Genomic DNA, 25,920 nt, shown 5'->3' with positions numbered 1-25,920 from the left:
CCAGGTTTGGTACCCATGGATTTGACTCAATACATGTGCTAAACCTGGGTCTGGAGGACTTCCTTAATGTAACTGGAAGCATCTTCCAGTTGTGACCAGGAAGTGTTCTGCGGTGTGGGAAGGCCTTCAGAAGGAACTTCTGATTTTTACTGAAAACCAGAAATGCCTTCTGAACATGTCGAAGAGGCTTTCTGAGGCCTGGAGAGGCCATGAACAGCCTCACCACACCACAGAACCCTTTCCAGATGGAACCCTTTCCATGACTGGGAGGTCCTGTGAGACCCTTCCAGGGATTTAATTATCCATGGAAATCAGTATCCACAGGGAGTCCTGGAATGGATCCCCCACAGATACTGAGACCCCACTGCATGGGAATATATGTGCAGCTATAACATTACTGGGTCTTCTTTTAAAACATGTTATGTTATGCATGACAAGTGCACATAACACTATTGCATGTGCAGGGACCGAGTGCAGTGGTAGTGCTCAAGGAAGGATACTGGAAAGGAAGTAGACTAGTTGGAAAGAGAAAGGAGCTGTCTGGCACCTGTCCTGGGGACCAGTTGAAAAAGCAATTGTTGAGTAGAAGCAGAGGGAATGGGGGAGCTTGAAGCAGCACCAGTGGGCTGCTGAGTAATTCAAAAGCAGTGAACATGAGGGGTTTCTGTCCTAGTTTATTATAACCAGCATTCCTTTAGAGAAGCAATGTGTTGATTGTACTGTGGGCTCATCAAGGACCTTTTTTCTTGGTCTTGATGCCCACCCCTGGTTTGAGATGGGTACCTCTGTTGATCTGCACCCTGCAGAGGGTATGGGCAGAGGGTTCCTTAACTGTGCAGAATATCTATGCCTGAATTCCCATACATCTTCCTAATTAAGTTTATGATGAGGTTGGTAGGGGAAGTGAAGGTGAAAGGCACCTCTTTTGTGTCAACTTTATTTACTATAAAGTCAGGAAGCTCCTAGGATGTTGACACGATTTTTCACCAAAATAATTTTTGGTCATGGAATTTTTCAAAATGTGAAAGAAAGGCATAATGTGAAAGAAAGGTGGGGGGGGGGCGGTGTTTTGAAAAACCAAAGTTTGTCCTTTTCTCTCAGGCCAGTGGAATCTGAGGCTTCCCTGCCATCAGCTCAATTCAAAATGCCATGAGGCCAACCTGGGTCATGTTCGTCAGCTATGCACCTAGCATCATATACATATGTATACAGAACTACATTTCAAGTAACAATACACTTATATTGGAGTTGGCTGTTGGTGTCCCTGTGCTAAATCCAGAGCCTTGAAGAGTGTATCCTATACGCTAGTCAGTTATTTGAGAGGCAGAGGGATGCTGATAGGGCACTTTGGGAGGGTGAGGTGCTTAGGTTTTGTCTTTCCGTTCCCAGAGCAGCCCTCCAGCAAAACTAGTTGCCAACCAGTAGGCTTCGTACTTTGCCTAAAGAGTTGATAGGAAGTTCCAGCCAGTATTTTGGAGTCAGGTTATATTTCAGTGATTTTCAACCAGTGTGCCATGGCACCCTGCTGTGCTGTGTATGGTCTGCAGGTCTTCTGTGGGAATTTCCGGGAGGGCCATTTATTATGAGTATAATTGGGGGATGTTAGCCCCCACCAGCAGCATGGTGTGCCTTGTCAATTATCAAAAAGCTGATGGTGTACTTTGACCATTTTAGCACCTTGTCAGTGTGCCCTGTGATAAAAAGTTCCGTCTGCTGTCCAGAAGGGGCAGGATGCTGTCTAAAAAGGGGTCAAACTATGGTACAGTGACCCTGACCTTTCTATCTGTTCTCTCTGTGATCCTTGTGGCATGTGGCCCTAACCCTTTATCCTTCCCTTCTCCTCTGAGCACCTCCTCTTTGTCCTCTGACCTGTTAAGATGTGCACACCAGGGCTCTGATGCCCAGGCTATCTTGAGCACAAGGCATGCAGGGCGAGGCAGCTCTAGGTCCTTGCTATCTCTAAATAATAGCTGACCCTCTGATCCTAAACAGGTGCTGTAAATATACACTCAATGGAACTGTAAGTAAATAACTTCTTTTTTTGCAATTTTAACAAGCCATTGCCTCTTTATCTTTTTATTGATTAGTAGTCAGCCAGTGAGGGAGATTCCCTAGGGTGATACCCAAAAGGGGAGGTCTGCTACTTAAGCTACTCTGCTTCCCCCCATCTGCAAAGAGGGAACTATTTTTATTTCCTCCAACAGAAAATCACTGTTGTATTTAGTTGTGTCCTGTTGTAGTTACAGACTGCCTAAATGTCACTTAGTTGTTTGGCTGAGAAATAGAGCAGATGTGACAGCTGTCTTGTAGAATCCCTTGTGGGCGAGTTAATGATGAGCTTCCCTTCAGCAGGAAGAATGAGATAGAGTAAATGGCAGTTAAAAATGGTATTGGATTGGTAGCCCAGGTCCGCCAGCTAACGCGACCTTTCTCTGCACACAGTTAGGAATATTAGGAAGTGAGTTTGTTTGGAAGATTTATCTATAGAGTGGATAGAGTGATGTTCTTTTCCCTCTTACCCAACACCAGAAGCAGGGGACATCCACTAAAATTGAGTGGTGGGAGAGTTAGGACAGACAAAAGAAAATACAGATGGGCCCTTTTAATTATCATCATCACAACCTTTATTGGCATATAACAAATAAACAAAGTAAAACAACACAAAAATTATTACAATTACTAAAAGGGTAAACATAATGAGGCAGGGAGGAAAAGGAGGGAAATAATCCAAAAATAATGGAGGAAAAAGAAAAAGTAAAAGACAATTTTTAGGAAGGGGGGAAAATTTTAATAATTTGGGATAAAAAACTAGCAACTGCTATTTTTTACTTGATTATCACTAAGCAGAACAAAAAGGGGATCAATAAATGGACCGGCAGAATGACATAAAAAGGGCAGTGTACAGCTAAATACAGCTTTCGGAGTGTACAGTGTGCTGGGCAGTAGATCAGAATATGCTCAAGTGTGTCCAGTTCAAGATGACAAAAGGCGCATAATCTGAGATTCCGAGAAATATGGGAAAATCTGCCAAGGTGATACGAAGAAGGGAAAATGTTGAAACGCGCAAGCTTAAAAGCCCTTCGAAGGGAGGGATTTATTAGGGTAACAAAATATTTAGATGACTGACCTGGTGAGGGACAGTGACCGAAAAAAAGAGGAGAACATACTGGATTAAGATCAGTGGAAAGAGAGGCATTCAGCTTCCCAGAGCCTAGTTCGAATAAGCTTGTAAGCACTGTTGACATCAAGATCCGCTAAAGATTCCAAAGAAAGATCTAGGGAATTCAATTTAGAGTCAATTTTTAGAAACCAGCTGGACAAAAAAGGGTCTCTTAGCAGGTCATTAAGAAAGGAATCTGATGGAAATGACAGATGGAAGCGGAGCCAGAATTTAAATGTTAAAGCCCATGCAGTAGTTGAAGGAAGGTGAACTCCTAACTCAAGAGTCAGCGTTGCTAACCTGATGGAGTTTGGAACTCCGAGAATCCTCCTAAAAAAAAACAGCTGCAACTCGGTCCAGGGTACTATTGGCTGCCATAACCCATTTGGAAACTCCATATAATAGTTGGGACACAATCTTAGTTCTGAAGATCTGCAGAGCGGCTGGCACAAACTGGTTACCAGTACTATAATGAAACCGAGTGATCGCCTTAAGTTGGTGATGTGAGGTGGCAATAGCTGACTTCCTATGGGGTGCCCAAGATAATCGATAATGGAAAAGTAAACCAAGATATTTAAACGTGGGGACTTGCTCGTAGATAGAATGGCCAATTCTCCAGGTCGACGGGGACCAAGATTTTGAAAATACTAAGATTTTGGTTTCACTAGCATTAATGGTCAGATCATTTGATGTACAATAATCCTGAAAAATGGTAAGGGATTGATGAAGTTCAGATTTCGTTAGTGAGAGAAGAACTGCATCATCCGCATACAGTAAAAGAGGTATGGGATTGAGGGATTGAGGTGATTGAGGGAAGGGGGAGAGACTCTTTGGTTAGAAAAATAAGGGAGGTGGCCCTTTTAATCCACGGGTTCAGAACCCATAGATTTGACTCAGTGTGGGCTCTGAATCCATGCTGGAGGACCTCACCTGACCTCCCAGGTATGAGTAGAAGTGCCTTGTGGTCACGACCAGGAGGCTGGCTGAGACCCAGGAAGGCTGCACTTGAGGCCTCTTCAGCCCTCAGAATGCTTCCAAGAGGTGTCAAAAAGGCACTTCCAGTTTTTGCAAAATCCGGAAGTGCCTTTCTGACACCTTCGAGGGCTTTCTAAGGCCTGGAGAGGTTGTGCACAGCCTCTCCAGACCCCACAACACCTCCAGATGCAGCTGGATGGCGCTTCCAGTCACATCTTGAAGTCCCATGGTCCATCAGTCTTGGTATCTGTGGAAATCCTTCTCACAGGATGTGGTTATGACACCTAGCCTAGATGCCTTTAAAGTGGGATTGGACAGATTTATGGAGGAAAAGTCCACCACAAATTATAAGCCATGATGGGTATACATAACCTCCTGAATTTAGAAGTAGGCTACCTCTGAATGCCTGATGCAAGGGAGTGGCAACAGGATATAGGTATCTTTTTCGTCTTCATTAGGTTGTGCTTCATGAGGTTCCTGGTGGGAAATGGGTGTGGCACCCAGTGTTGGTGACTTGCACTGGATGCTATCTGCTCTGATAGCAGCTAGCACACTAGAATTTTGCTCTTCTTCCCTCTCCCTTCATGTCATGGCACCCACCCTCCCACTACCACCAGATTCGGCTCCAGCCTCCTTGGCACAACTGCATTGGCTGGGGGGGGGGAAGGATAGGATTAGACTGTAAGTCATCTGGATAACCTTAACAAATTTCTTTCAGTTCAAGCTGATGCATATCTACACAGAAGTAAGTCTTATTGATTTCAATGAGACTTGCTCCCAAGCTAGTATGTTTAGGACTGCAGCCTTTCTTTAGAAACAAATAAGGCACTTTATGCACAAATAATGCACCCAAGCATATTTCGACAGTTGTCCTAACACTTGTAGTATATCATCAATGGTGTTAGTGTCTAACAGGAAACATTACAAGATAGATTGTTGTAATAATTATGCTTAACATTTTAAAAGTGGTTTCTGAGTGTTAAAAGCACTTCACATACAGGTGGTGCCTTTGTATCCACAGGGGACACATTCCAGGACCCCCCCCCCCCGATACCAAAAACTGGATAATCAAATCTGTGGTTTTCAGCCCACCTGGGCTCCATGTTCGGAGCCCTTCTCAGCCTTGGAGAGGTCACGCATGGCCTCTCCGAGGCTGGGAAAGCTGCCAAGAGCCATTTTAACACAATTTTCAATTTTGGGCGAAAACTGGAAGTCATGTTAAAAAGGCTCCAGACGGCATTTTGAGCCTCGAAGCACGCAGCCACTCTGAGAAAAACTCCCAGATATGACTGGAATAAGGTTCCGGTCATGTCTGGGAGGTCTGCAGAGGGGGGGTAATCTGGGGGTTCAGCATCCACTAATAAAGAGGCCCCACCTGTATATTATCCTGATGTTGTCCTCACAACAACCCTGTAAGGTAAGTATTGTTATCCCTCTTTTGCAGATGGGAGAGATTGACAAGAAGTGGTTTTTTCACTAGGTGGTGTTAGGGTTCATGGCAGAGGTGATTTGGGATTTGATTCAGTTCTCTTTGCTTCAATAGAGAGAGGTGTGGTAAGACAATAGTACTGCCACATAACCAATTACCACTGATCTTTTTGCTGCTGCTGCTATTATTATTATTATTATTATTATTATTATTATTATTATTATTATTATTAACAACAATATTTGTCTAAAATGTTCACAGTGTAGTTTACACAGGTCATAAATATAGAAATGGTTCCTGTCCCTAAAGCATGTACAGTCTAAAAAGAAGCAGAAATAACAACTGGTTTGTAGTTGAAGTAACAGTAAAAGACACATGCTGAGGGGAATAGGAAAGTTGCTCTCTCTCTCTTCATAGAAGAGGAGTACCACATTTAAAAGTACCTCTTTACCCAGGAAGCCGGGTTTATGTTATATCACTGCGTCTGATGCCTGCCTATGGAATATCAGTGGTAGTGCTAATGTCTTACCTAAGACAGACAGACTTACAGCTCCATTGGCATGAACTTCTAGAAGTGTTTACACACCCAGTGAAACAAAACCATGGATTGCTATTCCATTGTCACTAGTGATATTTGATCATTCATGTGAGGTCAAAAGGTTTTACATCAATTTACCACTTTTTTCTAAAGGATTGCAGCAAGCCATCAAGATCCAGGACTTAATAAATTGTTCCCCAAGTGCTAACTGGCTTATGAAAAAGGAAAACACAGCTGAAGGCACATCTTTGAAGTTTGAAACCTTTGTCGATATGGAAATGCTTTGAAGAAAATGGAGTCTTTCAGTGTGCTTTTTGGCCTTTTAATCAACAGAATAATAGGGCATGAAAATGGAGCTGGTGAGGACAAAACAAAGAAAGTGTACATGCCAAGCCCTCTACAACAACATTATATTATTGATCACTTTCAATCTAATTGGCCCCTTCAAAAGTTAATGCAAAACATGAAAAAAAAACCATGAGTGGGTCTGCAGCTTCTTTATAATTCAAATGCTACATTTCCCACTCTCTAGAGAGAGGACTCATCTGACTGGTTTAATGATCACTGCTGTGCTTGCTTGCCTGACAGTTTGAAGACCCAGGTGTCTCTCCTGCTGTCTCTAATTTTCTGTAATCACAATGTTTCTACATTTTACTCATAATTCAGCAGTGTAACCTGTTGCAGGATCAATGCATGAAGGCACTCAAAGAGCATTTATTCAGTAACTAACTCATACAAGAACTGGTAGGTATATGCACCTGTTTTATGCTGAGTCAGTTCACTGGCCCATCTTCCTCAGTACTGTGTATTCTCCAAGGTCTCCTCTCTGCCTGAGATTCTTTTAATTGAAGATTCTAGGTATTGCACCTGAGATCTTCTTCATGGAAAGCATGTGCTTTACTACTGAATTATGCCCCTTTCCCAAATATCTAATCTGCAGCCTCTGGCTTCTTCTTCAGACAGAAGAGCTCAGGACTGAATCTGCAACCTGAGAGGCACAGAACAAATAAGAGAGCATAGCCCAAAACCTCTGAGCCAAACAAGTCTGTTAGGGCCTAATTATACATGCATTTAATAGGTGCACCAATAAAACACCCAACTGGAGAGATAGTATTGGCAACCTTCAGTCTCGAAAGACTATGGTATCGCGCTCTGAAAGGTGGTTCTGGCACAGCGTCTAGTGTGGCTGAAAAGGCCAATCCGGGAGTGACAATCCCTTCCACACCGGGAGCAAGTGCAGTCTGTCCCTGGTCTGTCTCCCTGGCTATGGGCCATCCTTCTTTGCCTCTTAGCCTCAGACTGTTGGCAAAGTGTCTCTTCAAACTGGGAAAGGCCATGCTGCACAGCCTGCCTCCAAGCGGGCCGCTCAGAGGACAGGGTTTCCCACTTGTTGAGGTCCATCCCTAAGGCCTTCAGATCCCTCTTGCAGATGTCCTTGTATCGCAGCTGTGGTCTACCTGTAGGGCGCTTTCCTTGCACTAGTTCTCCATAGAGGAGATCCTTTGGGATCCGGCCATCATCCATTCTCACGACATGACCAAGCCAACGCAGGCGTCTCTGTTTCAGCAGTGAATACATGCTAGGGATTCCAACACGTTCCAGGACTGTGTTGTTTGGAACTTTGTCCTGCCAGGTGATGCCGAGGATGCGTCGGAGGCAGCGCATGTGGAAAGCGCTCAGTTTCCTCTCCTGTTGTGAGCGAAGAGTCCATGACTCGCTGCAGTACAGAAGTGTACTCAGGACGCAAGCTCTGTAGACCTGGATCTTGGTATGTTCCGTCAGCTTCTTGTTGGACCAGACTCTCTTTGTGAGTCTGGAAAACGTGGTAGCTGCTTTACCGATGCGCTTGTTTAGCTCGGTATCGAGAGAGAGAGTGTCGGAGATCGTTGAGCCAAGGTACACAAAGTCATGGACAACCTCCAGTTCATGCTCAGAGATTGTAATGCAGGGAGGTGAGTCCACATCCTGAACCATGACCTGTGTTTTCTTCAGGCTGATTGTCAGTCCAAAATCTTGGCAGGCCTTGCTAAAACGATCCATGAGCTGCTGGAGTTCTTTGGCAGAGTGGGTAGTGACAGCTGCATCGTCAGCAAAGAGGAAGTCACGCAGACATTTCAGCTGGACTTTGGATTTTGCTCTCAGCCTGGAGAGGTTGAAGAGCTTTCCGTCTGATCTGGTCCGGAGATAGATGCCTTCTGTTGCAGTTCCAAAGGCCTGCTTCAGCAGGACAGCGAAGAAAATCTCAAACAAGGTTGGTGCAAGAACACAGCCCTGCTTCACTCCGCTTCGGATGTCAAAAGGGTCTGATGTGGAGCCATCGAAGACAACAGTGCCCTTCATGTCCTTGTGGAAAGATCTGATGATGCTGAGGAGCCTGGGTGGACATCCAATCTTGGGGAGAATCTTGAAGAGGCCGTCTCTGCTGACCAGGTCGAAAGCCTTTGTGAGATCTATGAAGGCTATAAAGAGTGGCTGTCGTTGTTCCCTGCATTTCTCCTGCAGTTGTCTAAGGGAGAATACCATATCAGTGGTGGACCTGTTGGCTCGGAATCCACACTGCGATTCTGGATAGACGCTCTCTGCAAGTACCTGGAGCCTCTTTAGTACAACTCGGGCAAACAGCTTTCCTACAACGCTAAGGAGAGAGATGCCGCGGTAGTTGTTGCAGTCACCCCTGTCACCTTTGTTCTTGTACAGCGTGATGATGTTTGCATCCCTCATGTCTTGAGGTACTCTACCTTCTCTCCAGCAGAGACAGAGAATTTCATGCAGCTCAGTGACGATGATCTCTTTGCAGCATTTTAGGACTTCAGCAGGGATGCTGTCTTTTCCAGGTGCCTTGCCAAAGGCAAGGGAGTCCAGGGCCACGTGAAGTTCTTCTAGGGTTGGTTCACTGTCAAGCTCTTCCAGCACAGGCAGGCACTCAATGTTGTTCAGTGCTTCTTCGGTGACTACATTTTCTCTGGAATATAGCTCAGAGTAGTGCTGCACCCAGCGTTCCATCTGCTGCGCCCGATCCTGGATGACCTCGCCTGTGGCAGACTTCAGAGGGGCAATTTTCCTCTGTGTTGGACCTAGGGCCTGCTTGATACCATCATACATCCCCTTGATGTTGCCCATGTCAGCTGCTATCTGTATCTCGGAACAGAGCTGGAGCCAGTAGTCGTTAGCACATCTCCTGGCAGTCTGTTGGACTTTGCTGCGAGCACCTCGGAGGACCTGCAGGTTGCGCTCACTGGGACAGGCCTTGTATGCTGCTTGAGCTCTCCTCTTTTCCTCAATGACTGGTGTCAACTCCTCAGAGTGGGCTTCAAACCAGTCTGCCGCCTTGTTGGTCTTCTTGCCGAATATGGACAAGGCGGTGTTGTAAACGGTATTCTTGAAATGTTCCCATCTGTTGGATGCGTTTGCGTCGGCCGGGCCTGGAAGAGATTCCTCAAGCGCTTGTGCAAATTCCTCCACTTTTCTCTGATCCCGGGTCTTGCTGGTATCAATGCGAGGTCTTCCTTCCTTTTTCGTGTGATACAGTCGCTTTGTTTGCAGTTTCACTCTGCTGCACACCAGGGAGTGGTCAGTGTCGCAGGCAGCACCATGATAACTGCGTGTGATCTTGATGCTGGGAAGGCTGGAGCGTCTGGTGAGGATCAGGTCGAGCTGGTGCCAGTGCTTTGATCTTGGATGTCTCCAAGAGACTCTATGTTGGGGCTTTGTGTTGAAGAACGTGTTGCTGACACAGAGACCGTGATGACAGCAAAACTCTAGCAGGCGTTGGCCATTTTCGTTCATCCTCCCAGTGCCAAACTGACCTAAGCAAGTGGGCCATGAACTGTTATCAGCACCAACTCTAGCATTGAAATCGCCGAGGATGAACAATGGCTCTTTTACAGGGATTTTCTTGACAGTGGTGGCCAGGTCATCATAGAATTTGTCTTTGGCTTCTGCTGGAGACGACAGAGTCGGTGCATAAGCACTGATGAGAGTGACAGGTCCTGCTGATGACTGGAGCTGCAGGGACAAAATTCTTTTTGACAACTGGAGAGAAGGGTGAACTTTAAATTGCAAGGGAGGACAGTGAATCTGGGCAAACCATGACAGGAGGTAGTAATTTACCCAGTGCAGTTTCTCCCGCCTTTGAAAACTTCCTTTAAGTGAAAAAAAACCAGTGGAACATTTGGTTTTGTTTGTTTCATTTAAAAATAATGCAGCAGGAAGGCCATTAAAGCAAGGAGTTGAGGAATCCCCTGTCCTGGGTGCAGTTGCATTCCCCAGTGTATCAAGTGTGCAAGCTGGGAGTACTTTTGGACCTGCTTCTGGAACCTCAGATGGCAACCACCGCAGGAATGCATTTTCCAACTGAAGTTGTTTCTTGAAATGCATACCCTGGCTTCTGTGAATAGGCATGCCTTAGTAATCTAGCTCCATGCTGGGCTAGTATAACACTGTCTATACAGGGCTTCCTTTAAAACTTCAATATGTTTATTTTTAATGAAGACTGGAAGAACATAACACCTCTGCCAAGACACCTGCATTAGCTTCCAATGTGTTTCCAAGCATCAAACCTTGAAAGACCTATGCAATTTGGTTTCAGTTTATCTCCAAGAAAATGTTCTTTAATATGAGACACCCCTACCACATATACTGTGACATCTATGGGTTACATGCATTGAAGGATATGGTATCATGGTGGTTAATTTCATCCTTAGATATGAACATTTGAAATTGGTTCTTCTCAATTGGCCCATCAGTGCACTTAGTGGATATCTAAGTGGATATCCGCAGCTTGGGGGTCCTCCTGGACTCGCAGCTGCTCCTGGATTCCCAGGTGGCGGCTGTGGCTAGGGGGGCCTTTGCTCAGCTTTGGCTGGTGCGCCAGCTGCGGCCGTACTTGGATCGTGCAGACCTGGCCACGGTGATCCATGCCACGGTGACATCAAGGTTAGATTATTGTAACATGCTTTATGTGGGGCTGCCCCTGAAGACGGTTTGGAAACTGCAATTAGTGCAGAATGCGGCAGCCCATGTGGTTACTGGAGGTAGGCAGTTTGACTCTGTCAACCTGCTTCTTCAGGGACTACATTGGGCCAGCATAAGAGGGTCACAAATGTGCTGTAAAGCACGTTTGCGCCTCCTCACGGGGAAGCCAGGCCAGCACTCCCAGAAGCACCAGCCTTCGGAGGCTGGCATAAGCCTCCCCGCAGCCGCTTGTGTCAGCGCACTCGCACTGGCACAAGCCGCAAAGGTAGACGTGGGGGGGGAGGAGGAGGGAAAGAGGTGTTTCTGGGTGGGGGGAAGGCGGGCAATGGGCGGCCCCGAGGGTGGGTGCGTGGGGAGCTGGAGGCAGGGCTGGAATCCGGCAGTTATGCCGGATCCCAACCCCCGTCCCCGCAGAGAATGGAGTGCCTTCAAGCCACTCTGCTCTCCTCGGACTTGCGCTACCTCCAGAGGTGGTGCAGGTTCGAGGAGACCCATTGGGTCCAGCAGCCCTTACCCAGGGGTAAGGGGAAGAGTTTCCCTTGCCTCTGGCTGAGCCGCTGCTGCCCACAAACCTGCCTTGGATGCAGCGCAAGCCTTCTGGCTTGCCTGCTCCAGTGCAGGTTTGGATTGCTCCCTTAGTTGACAAAGTGCACTGTAGGGAGTGGTGCAGGGAGAAGAGGCTAAAGGGAAGTATTCAAAAAAAAGATGAGAAGATTTTTATATACAGTGAAGTTGGACTGCAAGCAAAGCAGCTGCACAGTGTTTGCTTCTTCCTTCTAATGTGAAACTCTTTCATTTTCAATGCAGAAATATTCTGCTGTGTCTCTCTGCAACATATCTACTGAGGTCCTAAAAGTTATCAATGCAACAGAGGAGCTCATAGCAGAACCAACAGGACCTTGTGATTTTCCAGCAGATGCCCATGAAAGAGGGAAAGGGGAATTTCCACTGGGTCCAGATCCTATCAGACTTGATGAAGAGTTCACGACGCTGGAAGAAAATGTAAGAGCAACAGCAGATAACATAATCATATATTATATAATTAATATGGTATAGAAAACTGTGCCTTAGCAAAAGGTTAAAGTGGGCAGTTTAAGAGAAGTACTGGTGTTGAATGTCAGCTATGTATATTGAGAAATACAGAATGCTGTTTGGACTCTTTAAACAAAGCCAGAATTTGGACAAGCTGCTGGGACATTTACTATTTCACAGATAAATGAGGTATCAGATTAGCAACCCAATCTTCCATGGCAGGCAGGCCGGTCTAACACGCGCTGCCATGGAGTTTGCAATAAAGCACTTCACAGTGGCCTGGCAGAAAGAGGCGCTGGCCAGAAGGCCAGCAGAAGATGGAATGGGACAGGGAGAGGGTGCCAATGGTTCTGGGGATTGGTGCCAGGAGGGGTCTGGGATAGTGTCAGTGGCTCCCACCAGAATTTATCCCCCCCTTCCCAGCCCCAACCCACTGACACAAGGCCACTTAGATTTGCGCCAGTGATTTTGCGCCATAGCAGCTGCTAGGGCTTTCCCCAGGGCAAAGGGACAAATGCCTGCTTATTCCAAGGATACCTCTAGTAGCCTCATCTCCTACGCTGGATGCAGTGGAGATTGCACCAGCTCCACTGAATCACAGCGTTGGACTTTTGTTTGGATTGGGCTGCCCAGCACAGAACAACACACAGATTTGCGAAGGAAACAACAGGAGCATTTTTGTGTGTGCACACACAAAAATGTTCCACACTTTAAAAAATATTAAAAACAAAAAAAAGCAACTTTGCAGTTCTCACTCATCTCCATGAATATTCCAAAGACTATTCAAGCATCCCAGTTGCTGATTTGGAATATTCATCTTTTATTCATCATTTTGTGCCTTAAGCTCTTCTGGGAATAAGTAATGCAAAGTCACTGTCAGGTTTTTGGCATCCCAGGCTTGAGATTGTTATTAGCCAGGATGTGGCAGGAGGTCCTGATATCTGGGCCTGGTGTGAAGCAATCAGCAAGGCAGCACTGCTGATGCAATCAGCTGCACCTGTTGCAGGTGGGAGTCACGTGACTCTGGAAAGATGTGTGCAGAGTCACATAGGCAATGGAGGAGTGGTGCAATGCACCACTGGACAGCCAATCAGAGTGGGTCGCAAGACTGTCTTGTGACAATGAGGTTGCCCTACTCTGATTGGCTGGCGCCGGTATATATGGGAAAGGCACAGACACCAAGATGTGGGTTGTTGTGGTGGAGTTTCTGCGTGCTGTGCTGCTAGTTTGTGTACTGATTTTGGACTGCCTTCTTGTGACTGCGACCTGCTGTATCCCTGACTTCTGAACTGTTTGACTGACTACTCTTCTGCCTGCTCCTTTTACCAATACATGCTTCTGCAACAAACAAGCCTGTGTCTGCTTCTTTGGCTCTGTTTGGGATTGCCTGCTTCTTTTGCTATCTCCCTACGCTCCTAAGCCATTCTGCTATCGGGAGAGCTGACCTGACAGTCACTTCCTGGAAGCAATTTATTTTTCTTTTTAGAGGCTATATCCTTGAAGCTCAGACTTGTCCGTATTGCATATGCTCACAAGATCACAGACACTGACTCACCAGACTTGTTATATAAAGTGAGAGCCAGTGTGGTGAGATGGTTAGAGTTCTGAGCTTGGACAGGCAGGCCCAGGTTTAAGTCCTTGTTAAGCTATGAAGCTTTGAGTCACCCTCAAGTGGACCAATCACTATTCCTGAGTCTAACCTACCTTACACAGTTGTTCTGAGGGTTAAAAAGAGAAAGAGGAGCCATGTACACAAAAGTGCAAGGTGTTTCTGAATTCTTAATAGTGGCATCCCTTATGTAAATATTTGTGCTTACACATATGTTTTGATCTTGCAGGATCTATGCTCATGGACTATGGTAGAGGTTGGCCAGCTTGGGCACTGGCCAAGGACCCATAAACCCCCATCCAGCCAACTGCTGAAGTCCCCCAGTACCCACCTTTAAGTGGGACAGCACTGGAACATCATGCTCGATTGAGTATGTTGCTCCACCACTGTTTTCTTCTACCTCAGCTGAGAATGGGGAAAAGGTGAAAAAAAGGAAATGGCAGCACTCTTCTTTTCCCCCACCAAATTTTCTGTGCCACATTTTTTGACATTATATGGCTACAGTCTCATTCTTTCTCTCAGCTTTGACTTTAAACAAAAACATGCTCCCTTCTCTCACTAGTGCTCTCACCCACACCTGATCTCCCCTTTATCAAATAAAGTACCAGCTGTTGAGCTGGTACTGTGTGAGAAGGACCCCAAATTTATCTGGGGTATGATTTTTTTAGACTTGAATTCCAAGAACCACAGTGCTATCAAACTCAAAATGGTGCCATTTTCCTCACTGGGTCTTCCACATGCAGTTAGCCACTAAGCTGAAGTATAGGGCACAGAAATACAAAGTAGGGAAATACAAGTATTGAAACATTAAGGGCCCAATCATAGCCAACTTTCTGGCACTGATGCAGCCACACGCAGCTCCGAGATAAGGGAACAAAATGTTCCCTTACCTTGAGAAGTCCTCCATGTCTACCCCCCCCCTCACTGCATGATGCAGCATCTACCAGTTGTTTGGCTGAGTGGGGGGGGGGGGAGGTTACAAAGAGTGCCACTCTGTGGGGGGTGGCCATGCTGCTTCCCCTCACTCTCAGCCTATTGCTGTCCCCTTGCTGTGCTCTGGTGCTCCAGTCGCATCCAGAAGGTGGTCTGTGGCCCAGGGAGACCTCGCCAGGCCTCAGAAGGCCTTCTAAGGCCTCCGGAAGGCCTTAGAACATAATGGTTTTCATCAGAAAACCAAGACACCAGTTTTCTAGGCCCGGTTTTCCCCAGGTCTTAGAACCACCCTCCAGGAGGCAACCGGAGTACAGCAAGGGGAGCGGAGGCAGTTATAGGCTGCAAGTGAGGAGTGGCAGGACCCCAGTGGCCATCCCAGGCCTCAGAACACCCTACGGATACAACTGAAGCACATCTCCGGTCACATATGGAGGGGTACAAGTAAGGTCAGGGAGGTCACCCTGGAAGATACCCCTGGGGCAATGTTCCTTCCAGCTGCACCACTGGCACACACCCCTTTAGTACAGCTGTATCTGCACCAGAAAGTTGGATAGAATTGGGCCCCAAGTGTTTTAGTGGGAACCTGAGATCCTAACCCTGCAATAGATACCACAGGTGAAAACTGATCAGGCTCCGTATTGGTGTTTTGGACTCCTTAGGTGTACCTGACAGCTGGCGGTGTGTATGGCTTGGAGAGTCAGCTAAATGAACTTGAGGATGCAGCACGTAGAATTAACAGCATCACTGCAGAATCTGAACTGGCTGATCTGGAGGACCAGGTGGCCACAGCAGCAGCACAGGTTCATCATGCAGAACTTCAGGTGAGGCATACTTTCCACTTAGAACCTTCTGCAAGACAATTTTCTATTCCTTTCTTGTGTTTAACTCTGTGGGTTGTATCCTAATAAAGCATGACACAACCCCACTGAAATGAATGGGACTTAACGATGCAATCTTTTGCATGCCTACTCATAAATAAGCCTCTTTGAATTAAATTGGACCTAGGTGCAATCCTATAGGTACCTTCCTGCAAGTAAGCCCCATGGAAGACAGTGAGACTTGCATTTGAATAGACATGCATGGGCATGTATTGTTGGTCCCAGGTAGCTGAATTTAGAACTGCAGCTTAACAGCAAAAGCGTGTGTAGGTACTCAGGTCCTGTTGTGTTCAATGAGACTTACTTCTGGGGGAGCGTGCATAGGATTGCACCCTGAATTAGTCACTTGCAGTCAAGTGATCAGTTTTGTGGTGCAGGGGCTTGGCATGACACTCTCCATAGTATCATGGAGAGTATCACCTTATTAAGAACATACAGCAAAATCAACCTGAACGTTTTCATTAGAAGATTTTCTTCTTCTGCCACTTATTTCTACTCTGAAACTTCTTATACTGGATATAAAGATGTAGCTTGTTTAATCTCAAACTCTTGGTGTGGATTGCATTAGTTTAAAACAATGTATGAACATTTAAATACAGCTTTATAAACCCTGACAGAAAGTATATTTCAGCTCCATCCTAGGCATGTCTACTCAAAAGTAGGTCCCATTCAGTTTAATGGAAGTTACTCCCTAGTAAGTGTGTATCGGATTGCAACCTTCAAGTGCTAGCCTTAGGATGCTTACTCAAAAGTAAGTTCCACTGTATTTAGTAGAATGTACTTCCAGGTAAGATTGTGGCCTTAATGTATTATCTATAGGTAGCCCTTGGGAATATGACCCACATTTTGAGAACTCCTGGAGTAAGACAGTGGTTCATGTAGCTCAGGACTGCCTATGCTTACTGGTAGAGGCTTTCTGGGGTTTCAGATAAGGGTATTTCTCAGCCCTATAATAATAATAATAATAATAATAATAATAATAATAATAAATACAGGTATTTATATACCGCCTTTCTTGGTCTTTATTCAAGACTTTATTCAAGGCGGTTTACATAGGCAGGCTATTTAAATCCGCGTAGGGATTTTTACAATTGAAAGAAGGTTCTATCTTTCAAGAACCACAACATTCAGATGTTTCTTTCTGATCTGGTTTCACATTCTGGCCTCCATCCTCCCACGCTCAGAGCAGATGGAATAACTTGGCTCAGCTTGTCAGCTGCTTCAAGGTCGCACGGTGCTGGTGGCCTCAAACTGTCGACCTTGTGGATGTTATCTTCAGGCAAATGGAGGCTCTGCCCTCTAGACCAGACCTCCTGCCCAGATAGATCCCCTATCTGGACATTCCAGGGATTGAACCTAGTTGTTTATAGTTAGATGACCCCTTTCCAGGCTGTTTGCGACCACTCTGAGGGGCATTATCCACACTTTGAGAACTCCTTGTTTAGACATTTTCAAATGTCCCTAGGTTAATTTCCCAGTTTGCCTCTTGGTGATCCTGATACTTCTTCTAAGCTCAGATCTGTTGAAAAAAGTTGTAGATGCTTCTTTATGAGTGCTTGTTCGAATGACATCAGTACTCCTGCTGTAGGAGAAGTCCTGGTGCTCTGTTTTCTTGCCCTTGCTCTTGACTGCACCCATTGTCACTTGTCCCACTGAGTTCAATGCTGCTAAGTCAGAATTCACTTTCTTAGGCTACAATTCCCTGATGTGTATTAATGCAAACATATTTCACAGAAATGTAAAGCGTGACCAGGAATTTGACATTTGTGGTTAGGTGGTGTTTATTTTTATATATTAGATTTGAATAACAGATGTGAATGTGGTTAAAGAAGTTCAGTCAACTCACTACAGTAACTTTTTCATTCTCATCCTTCCCCATCTTCTTTCCTTCTCTCACTTTTTTAAAATAAACTTTTGGTTTGTTTTAAGATATCAGATATTGAGAGCAGAATTTCAGCACTTACAGTAGCAGGCTTGAATGTGGCTCCATGTGTTCACCTGACGAGAAAACGTGACCAAAAGGAGACCACCCAGGTGAGAAAACTTAGGACCTGATCCTAAGTGAGGGCAGTGCTGGTGGCCAGCGCACTGCCCTGGCAACTGCACTTGTGTGAGTGCCATAAGGCACATAGCCATCTGTGGTAAGCTCGTAGCACAGGCGCAGAGGCCAGCAGCAGTTGGTGCTGACCTCAGCACTGGGAAGACATGCTGCAGGCACTGTGGCTGGCCAGCAGTGAGGCTTTTCAGGGCAGGAGGGAAGGTGGGAGTAGGGTGGAACTGGGCAGAGAGAAGGCAGACCAAGGGGAGGATTGGAACCAGGAGGGGGGCGGGGGGTGGCTGCAGCTCCAGGGAGACCCATTGCTACCCACAGAGCTCAACCACGGGTTAAGGGAACAATTGTTCCTTTAGGGAGCTTACAGCCCCATAGGATACAGTGGTGGCCATTTTGGCACTGCTGTATTCCTGAGCGCCGCCAGGGCATAGGATTGGGCTGTATCCATGCAAGAGTCCATGCAAGAATCCAAGCAAAATCTGTATGCAGAAGCAGGCTGGCACATGCACACCTGGTGTCCATCTGAATGTGTGTTCGCGCCATGATTTAATTTAATTTATTTATTTAAATACTTTTAGGCTGCCTTTTAATCCCACTAGAAGCAGTTTACAATCATTTTAAAAAACAATTTTTAGAACAATATAAAACAACAATCAAGACAGCCCAAATTAGAGGCAAGTAAAGGAAAAAAAAAAACACTTGCAATGAAACCAAAAAGTAGTCAAACCCAGAGAACGAAAGGTTAAGGGAAACACGCAACTCTTAACTGCCTGCTTGAAGGTGGACAGCATAGTGGCCTGCAGGGCCTCCTGCTAAAGGTAATTCTGAAGTTGATGGGCTGGAACAAAAAGTCCTATTCTGCATCCCCAACAAGTGCAACTTGCTTAGTGGCAGGATGCGAAGCAGAGCCTTCAACAATGAACAAGTTGTGCAGTCAGGTTGACCTTTACCATGACCCCATTAAGCTGACCAGATGCATCTGTTAATGCAAATGGAGAAGGGCATTCCCACTCAGTGCCATTAGTTGCACTTAGCCAGTTGCATGTGCCAAGAGTTGGACTGGGAACATCAGTGACAAAAATCATGTATTAACATTTCTTAACAAAAGTATTGTTTGCTAATAAATGTCCTCCCTTAGATGCACACAATAGACACATCAAGACAGCAGAGACGAAAGCTTCCTGCTCCACCAGTTGCAGGTAATGAAAAACAAAATGTCTGTTTTTAATCTGAATGTATTCTCAAACTATGATGGTAATTAAGGACAGCACAAATGAGAGTAAGAGTTTATCAGAGATGTCAGATTTATGACATGTTGCCAGGATAATCTGAAACAGAAAGCAGACAAAAATCAGCAGGAATAACTTTTTACTTTAACACACTTTTCACCGATCATCTGAAAGAGAAAATGTTTCAGAGTTTTGTTTCCTCGTTTTCCCCATATTTTCTATTTTTCTGTTTCTATTCAGTAGGTATTAGATGGCAGGAATAGGAAGGGGGAAAGTCTGACATTTTCCAAATCTTTCCTGGACCTTCACATCTTTAGAACAGATAGAAACTGAGATTATCTGTCTTCTCACTATGTTAGTTAGAGTGCAGTTTCTTCTAGAATAGTTTTTGTGCCACAACCCGAATGAATGAACGAGACTGGGGATCACTGCCAGTCCCACCCTCTGCTCCGTTTCCCCCTACCTCTTGTGGCTTCACATCAACCCTGTGAGGTAGCATCCTGAGCAGGACCAACCTTAGAAGTTGTGGGGCAAGCTCCTAAGAGCTCGATTTTATAAGGCAGTACCATTATTAGAGTGGATCCAAGCTCTCTTTTGCATAGGCTTTGATAGTTTCCATGACCCCTCAAATGAGGCTTCATGGTCCCATTGGAGTCACAACCCACAGACTGAAGAACATTGTTCTAGAATATTATATAATTTGCACTAGTTGGTTTTAGCTAGGTATAAGCTTTAACTTATTTGACTTACACTGTTGCTGCCTAAATAGTATCCTCTGTTTGGCATACAGGTCAGAGATGTCAATGGACTTGAAAGTTATCCCAGGGCCAAAACTTATTACCCAATAGGAAAAACTAGAAAGTTCCCCAGAATTCACATGGGTGCACTTTCTGACACAAGACCACTTACATTAAAACTGAAGTGGGATAGTCCGATGAACAGATGATATGATGCATGAGCCAGTGAACATTCCACTCTGCCTTTGTTCCCTGTAAAAGCAATACTGTTTGCTTCTTTCATCATTGTTTGATTCAAGCTGCCATTGTGAAGACTGCTGCCAAATCTTTTTTCAGGTGAAAATATGGATGCTTCTCCAGTTTCTCCTGTGAAGACATTTAACAAGAATTTCATGCTCCAAGGGTCTCTGACACAAAGAACTAGAGAGAGAAAAAGCACTGCCAAGGATTTGATGGTAAGAAATTGGCAGAAACTTACCACTCCAGAACCAGAGCTGGCCCAAGACTTCCCAGCACTAAGGTAGCAAATGCCATTCCTCCCCCTTCACCAAATGCTGTTCCTATACCAGCCAGCACTGGTCCCCCACTTCCTCTAGCCACCACTCTTCCTCTTGCTCTCCATTTCCCTTTAAAATCTAGGGAGTGGGAGGAGCAGCAGCAGCAATGGAGATGGGACCTCCACTAACCTACTGCCTGAGACAACAACCTCATTCAGCCTTATGGATGGTCCAGCCCAAAACCTAAGAGGAAAAGGGAATCCATTATAAATTGAATCAACAGTAAGAGATGCAAATAGCCTAAAATAAATCTGAAACTGAAATTTCAAAAATATTCAAATTTCAGCTTCCTTGATGCAAATTTTAGATTCCAAAATTTAGCTGTCAGTAAAATGCACTGAATCAAGCAACAATTTTCAAGAGTTTAATTATGGGTGTGACAAAGTTCAAATCAGTGGGGCAACTTGGGTTTTTCTTTCGCTCTGGATGCTTTGTGGCGCATCATTCAAATGGCAAGAATAATTTAAAAAATTTTGAGGCTCCAAAACCACACTGAATTTTGGAAGTTTATAGGATTTAAATCTGGATGAATTTCATTTCAGTGCTGGGAAGGAGGAGGTTCTAACGGATAAAGAGCCCTATGGGTAACCCTATCATTTCGTGCACTAAGCTAGTAAATAATCAGGCTTTATAAGACTAACTGGACACAGGGGTGCTTTGGACAAGTTTTGCAACCTTTTAATTATTTCAGTCTCTTAAAATTAAACATGTCTTTAATTCTGTCTTTTTCTATTTTAGGAACCAACTTTAGGTTCTGCAGTAATGTACTGAATTACAAAGTTCTACTGCCAATAACACACTGCCAGTAAGGCTGCACAGTCGAGTGCCTTTATATAACAGCCATTGTATACATCCAATAAAAAACAGACCCTCAAGAACCCACAATGCCTCAGTAATAGGGCTTTGTTTGGATACCTCACTGGGAAAGCTGTTCACTTCTTCAGCATTGTGGTCTGCCGTTGGAAACTCTGCCTTAAAGTTCTCGTGAGACTCCAGGAAGGACGTTGAGTTTCATACAAGCAAGGCTTCATGTTTTAAGATGCACTTTTTCCCACATTGTCAATTGTATATGTTGTCTTTCAAATACAATGTTTTTTGTATTCTTCATTCATTAACTGTTGGTCACTATCTCATCTGAAGGTCAAGTTAAAACTCAGATCATCCAGTTTGTGATCCATATGGTCTGGGACCTTGCTGTTCACACAGTCGTAGTTATATATGTCTTGTTGAGCAATAAGAAGCATTCCGGGAGTATCTGTAAATTCTGAAGCAAATCATGACAAAGAGTGACTAGAGAGGAGAATCACTGAATGACTCTAACCTGATTGGGAAGCAGTTTTTCAGAAATCAACATTTCTGATTTTGTGCCTGCATTCCACTCTGCTAGGAATTGTATGAGTGCATAGAATCATATATCTGGGAGGTTATATTGGCTGATTAAGTAGACTTTTAACTAGATAAATCTCAAACCCCATCTTCCATCCTTAACAAATGGTAAATCTAGATAGATGCCCAAATGTATTCCCAGATGAAATCAACCCTAGTTTTTCCATTGGTGGAGGTAGCCTGGGACATCATAGCATAGACATTTAGCCTAGTAGGCAACATTCAGACTACTGCACAGATTTACTCCACCTCCGAATCAATCTGCAAATAACAAACACTACAAAGGTGAGCTAGTCATAGAGGTAATTCTTCTTGTTTATCTGAATGTCTTTCCAGAAGTGCATAATTGCAGTTTAAAAACCAGATTTGGATAGTTCCTTTTTCTGAAAATATAATGCAGGTTTTTCTACTCTGACAAAAATGTCTGGAACAGACTTTCAGGCTGCAATCCTATGCACACTTACCTGGGAGTAAGTCCCATTGAAATCATTGGGGCATACTTCCTAGGAGACATGCATATTCATAGCCCTTGACAGTAGTCCTAATAATTTGAAGGAATGGGTGCTGTGTTTCAGTGCTTTCAGTTCCACAGTCTCTAGACAAGTGAAGTCATTGACTGTACTGGTCAGTGGCTGGTCCATGTGGGCTGGCAAAGACTAGTACTGGATCAGAATCACTTGATGATTTCTCAATTGACTCAATTAAGGCAGCAGTAGAGCACCTTGGGAGAATGCTTGAACAGCAGAGAGTTTTGTTTCATTGCAGTAAACCTTGGAGACATCAGTACTCAGTCCCTGTAACTGACTGGGAGTTCTAATTAAGTTCAGATTTTGACAAATGCAATCGAAGAAATATCTCTTTTTATGAATCTGCCTTGTATACCTTGGAAGTCCAGTAACTGGGGCATTTAGGTGCAAATTGAGTTCAAGGTTCCAATTTGTGGTGTGTATATGACTGGACCCTAGTGTTTCAACATTATTCTTATACAGCTCGCACCCCCAAATTCTATGCTGACAATTACTTACACTTTAGAATTCCCATTTACCCATACGTGCATATAAAAGGCTAGAAAAGGCACACTTTGCTACTCTTTAACTGAAAGAATGAATAGATGGTTAAAAAGACCCAAATGAGTTTGAGCAAGTACCTGCAGTGTTCATGTCATTGATTTCTGTTAGGTTTACGTACTTTTAAAACCTTATCTTAAAATTGCTATTGACATTTGCTTCCCCCCTTTTTAATTTAATTTTTTTTACCGCAGCCAAATGATGCCTTCACATACATGCATGAAATCCTTCTCATCTTTTATAGGACTAGACGAGTCTGTCGGCAGAATTTTGCCTGCAGTGTATTAAAAAATCAATACACCTAGTGAAAGCTTCCAAACAAATTGAGGGATCTAATACGTCTGTGAAGTCACTCAGTTTCCATTCACACTGCTCCTTCTGGACGTGTCCAAAATGCATTCCCAGAATCTTGTTTCTGCAGGTCTACCTGCTAATGAAATGTCAATTCTGATGGCTGGTCTACATATTTGTCCAATGATACTATTAGCTAATACTGTGTATGTAATATTGAATCAGACATGACTAATTTTAATAGATAACTCTTTGGCTTTTGTTCTGTTGGTGTGATATAAAACAAAACTGAGTTTGGAATAGATTGTTTTCCATAAGAGGCATGAAAAGCAACTACAGCTATGTTCAAATGTTAAAATATTCAATCTTTGACAAAAATGTGTACTGTGTAGGCATTGCAAAAAAAAAAAAAAACAACCAGAAAAAAGAAAAAAAAATCTTTCACTGCTGAATGGCATTTCAATTTTTACAAAAGTTTACTTGTGCCAAATGTGCAAAGATTTAATTTACTGTTTTAAAGAAAACCATAATGTATATGTTAGAGCACACAAAAAATTATTTTGTCTTCAAGTGATTTCAATCCTTAGTGTTAATATTTATATTTAGATTAATTTTTTATAAATGAAAAAAATATTTTAATGGTTAAAACCAATGAAGACAATAGAATGGTCTGTTTGATTCAGTCTGAGTGGAACTTAACGCTTGCCTTGTTGTTTGTTATCTGCATACGTGACAGGAATTATTGTCAAGAGAAATGATATAAGAGTAAAACAAATGATTTATGGAAAAAAAATGACTTTTGAGGGCCCTGATTGATAAAGAAAACATAGAATGTCCTCAGACTGTTTGGATTCATGTACACTTTACTAAGGAGATAAAAGATCATTCCAGTGTGGGATACTTTTCAACAGTAAAAAAATAACCCTCTGCACAACCATCCATGAATGGGTACATATTCCCAAACCTCTTCTGGACAGTCCCATTTGTCACGCAGAATGGAACTGCAGTCCAGTATGGTGAATACTAGAAGAAACTTTTCTAATGTTTCCCCAAGCATATTGGAAGAGATGGATAGAGTTGAAAAGGAAGTGTGTTCCCCCCACACTTGCTCTTTGGCTCCATTCCCCTCTTTCTTTTTCAATCCATGAAGTGAGAGGAGGACCAGAGGAGACTAGTGGGTGGGTGATCCCCACCAGTCTGCTTCCCGAGGCAGTTGCTTCAGACAACTTCATAGAGGAACCTGCCCTGCTACCAGCAGGTCAACCCCAAGATGTCTCTACAGTAGGTTGATCCAGCTTGCCTTTATGGCCAACCCAAGATAGGTCCACACACTCCTCTCTGTTTCTTGTCTTTTCAGCTCCTCAGTGGAGCTGGGATGCAACAATCCTTGTTTTGATATGAAATCAGAGATCCCAGTTTTATATCCTGGTTTGCAAAACATAGTTAACCCAATTCTGCCCACCCCACAGGTGTGCACATTTGATCCCTGTTGCATATAGGCAGTGTTGGTCAGAAATGGCTTAAACTGCACCTCCCTAGTCGGGACAATATGCAGACCTGGGGTTTATTCCTGTGTGCTCAAGGAACAGAGGAAGGGGGAGGATGGAACATACTGGCTTCCAGCTCTCATACTAAATTCAGGACTCCACGAACTGGAGTTTGCTGGATTATCTGAACCAGCTCTTTGGTGCAAAAGCTGAAAATTCAAATGGCAGTTTTTCACCTTCCAATTAATATGGGTCATGCTCTACCAGATGTAGATGCTGTGCAGGCTTCATTGAAGTGAATGGTAGTAAGCCTTCCAGTGGATTCAGCTCCTTGCATCAGATATGTCTGTTTCTCATGCTGCAGTACTTAATTGCACCCCTGCTTCAGGGGCCCCTCACCTTGCATGCCCTATGATAACAGCCCTAAAACCAATCAAGTGATAGCATTTCACATCCATTTGATAGTGACCATTGCATGACGTTTTATTAGTGTTCTTTTTCATCCAGAATTACATACTTCAAAATTTTACAGAAAATGGTACTGCTTATAACATTTTTATACAGCTTATCTCAAGCGTGCATGTAGTTTGGCTGAACTATCATTATGGGAAACAGTTGCCCCAGTCCAGCATGAATGACCACCAAGTCCCACACATAAAAATGGGTGCTGCTTTGGGTAAAGTCCCCCACATCCAGGATCATCAATGTACTCCTAGACACACATGGTTGACTGGATCTGCACATACATCCCTTATCAGGTGGCTGGCATGGTCAACCCTGATGATGCCGAGCACCTGTTTGAAGAGAACAATGGGTAGGACTGAATTCCCCCCCCCCCAAACAGGCAATCAATATGAGCTTTGGACCTGCAAATCCTTTTGCACAACTAGCTGCTGTTCATGAGAACCTTTGCATTGAGGCCCACAGCTTTAGGAAGCAAAAATGCCTTGGCCAAAAAGTTATTGCACTTCATATAATTTGGACTCTGCATTGTTTTTTAGATGGACCTGTTCAGCTACAAATCTCAGTATATACTTTTTGCACATGAAATAAATTATAAGAATAGCCAGCAAAGGCAGGTTAAAACTGAGCAACTTGTATATGTAGAAAGAGGATGGTGCTCAAACAAGGAAAGCAAAGTTTGTTTTTAGAGAGAATAACAAGTAGGAATCACCAAATCACAAGCCATCATCATCTATTGCCAGTGCGTCTCGCTCCTGTAAAGCTTTCAATATTAGATCCAGGCTGCTGCTTCCAGACCTCAGGTTGTTCCAACCAGACTTCAGATGCCTCTTTCCAAACCGGCCAATTGGTCGAACTCCACGTCCTACATACCAAAATGGATCGATTTCAGGACCTGGAATTCAAAGCAGTTGTGAAGATGCACGTAGGATGCCTTTTATCAATGACCAACAGTTGGAATAGTCTCTTCATTGATAATGTTGTAATCAAAGGGCTTTTAAAAATGCTATATCATAAAACAAATCTAAGAAAGGTACATGCCTTCAGATGTCTTGCCAATACTGCACACCACAAAAGAGACAGCATTGCCTGCAGTCCCTGAAAGCAAAGGACAGGTAACATA

The 25,920-nt window shown here is 44.2% G+C and overlaps 1 protein-coding gene across 1 annotated transcript in view; it reads left to right on the top strand.

Annotated features, from left to right (window-relative positions):
- MYRIP (myosin VIIA and Rab interacting protein) overlaps window positions 1–21,191 on the top strand; it is a 212,961-nt gene extending 191,770 nt beyond the window's left edge. Inside the window, 6 exon segments of the mRNA XM_066628618.1 lie at window positions 11,884–12,078; window positions 15,310–15,471; window positions 17,458–17,562; window positions 18,720–18,780; window positions 19,884–20,002; window positions 20,843–21,191. Of these exon segments, the coding sequence (XP_066484715.1) occupies window positions 11,884–12,078; window positions 15,310–15,471; window positions 17,458–17,562; window positions 18,720–18,780; window positions 19,884–20,002; window positions 20,843–20,875 (675 nt within the window). The 3' untranslated portion in view covers window positions 20,876–21,191.
- Window positions 21,192–25,920: the final 4,729 nt, after the last annotated feature.

Source organism: Tiliqua scincoides, chromosome 5 (assembly GCF_035046505.1).
Source record: "Tiliqua scincoides isolate rTilSci1 chromosome 5, rTilSci1.hap2, whole genome shotgun sequence".
Taxonomy (NCBI): Eukaryota; Metazoa; Chordata; class Lepidosauria; order Squamata; family Scincidae; genus Tiliqua; species Tiliqua scincoides.
The sequence above is the reverse complement of the archived record's forward strand: the minus strand, read 5'-3'. Positions and strand labels throughout refer to the sequence as shown.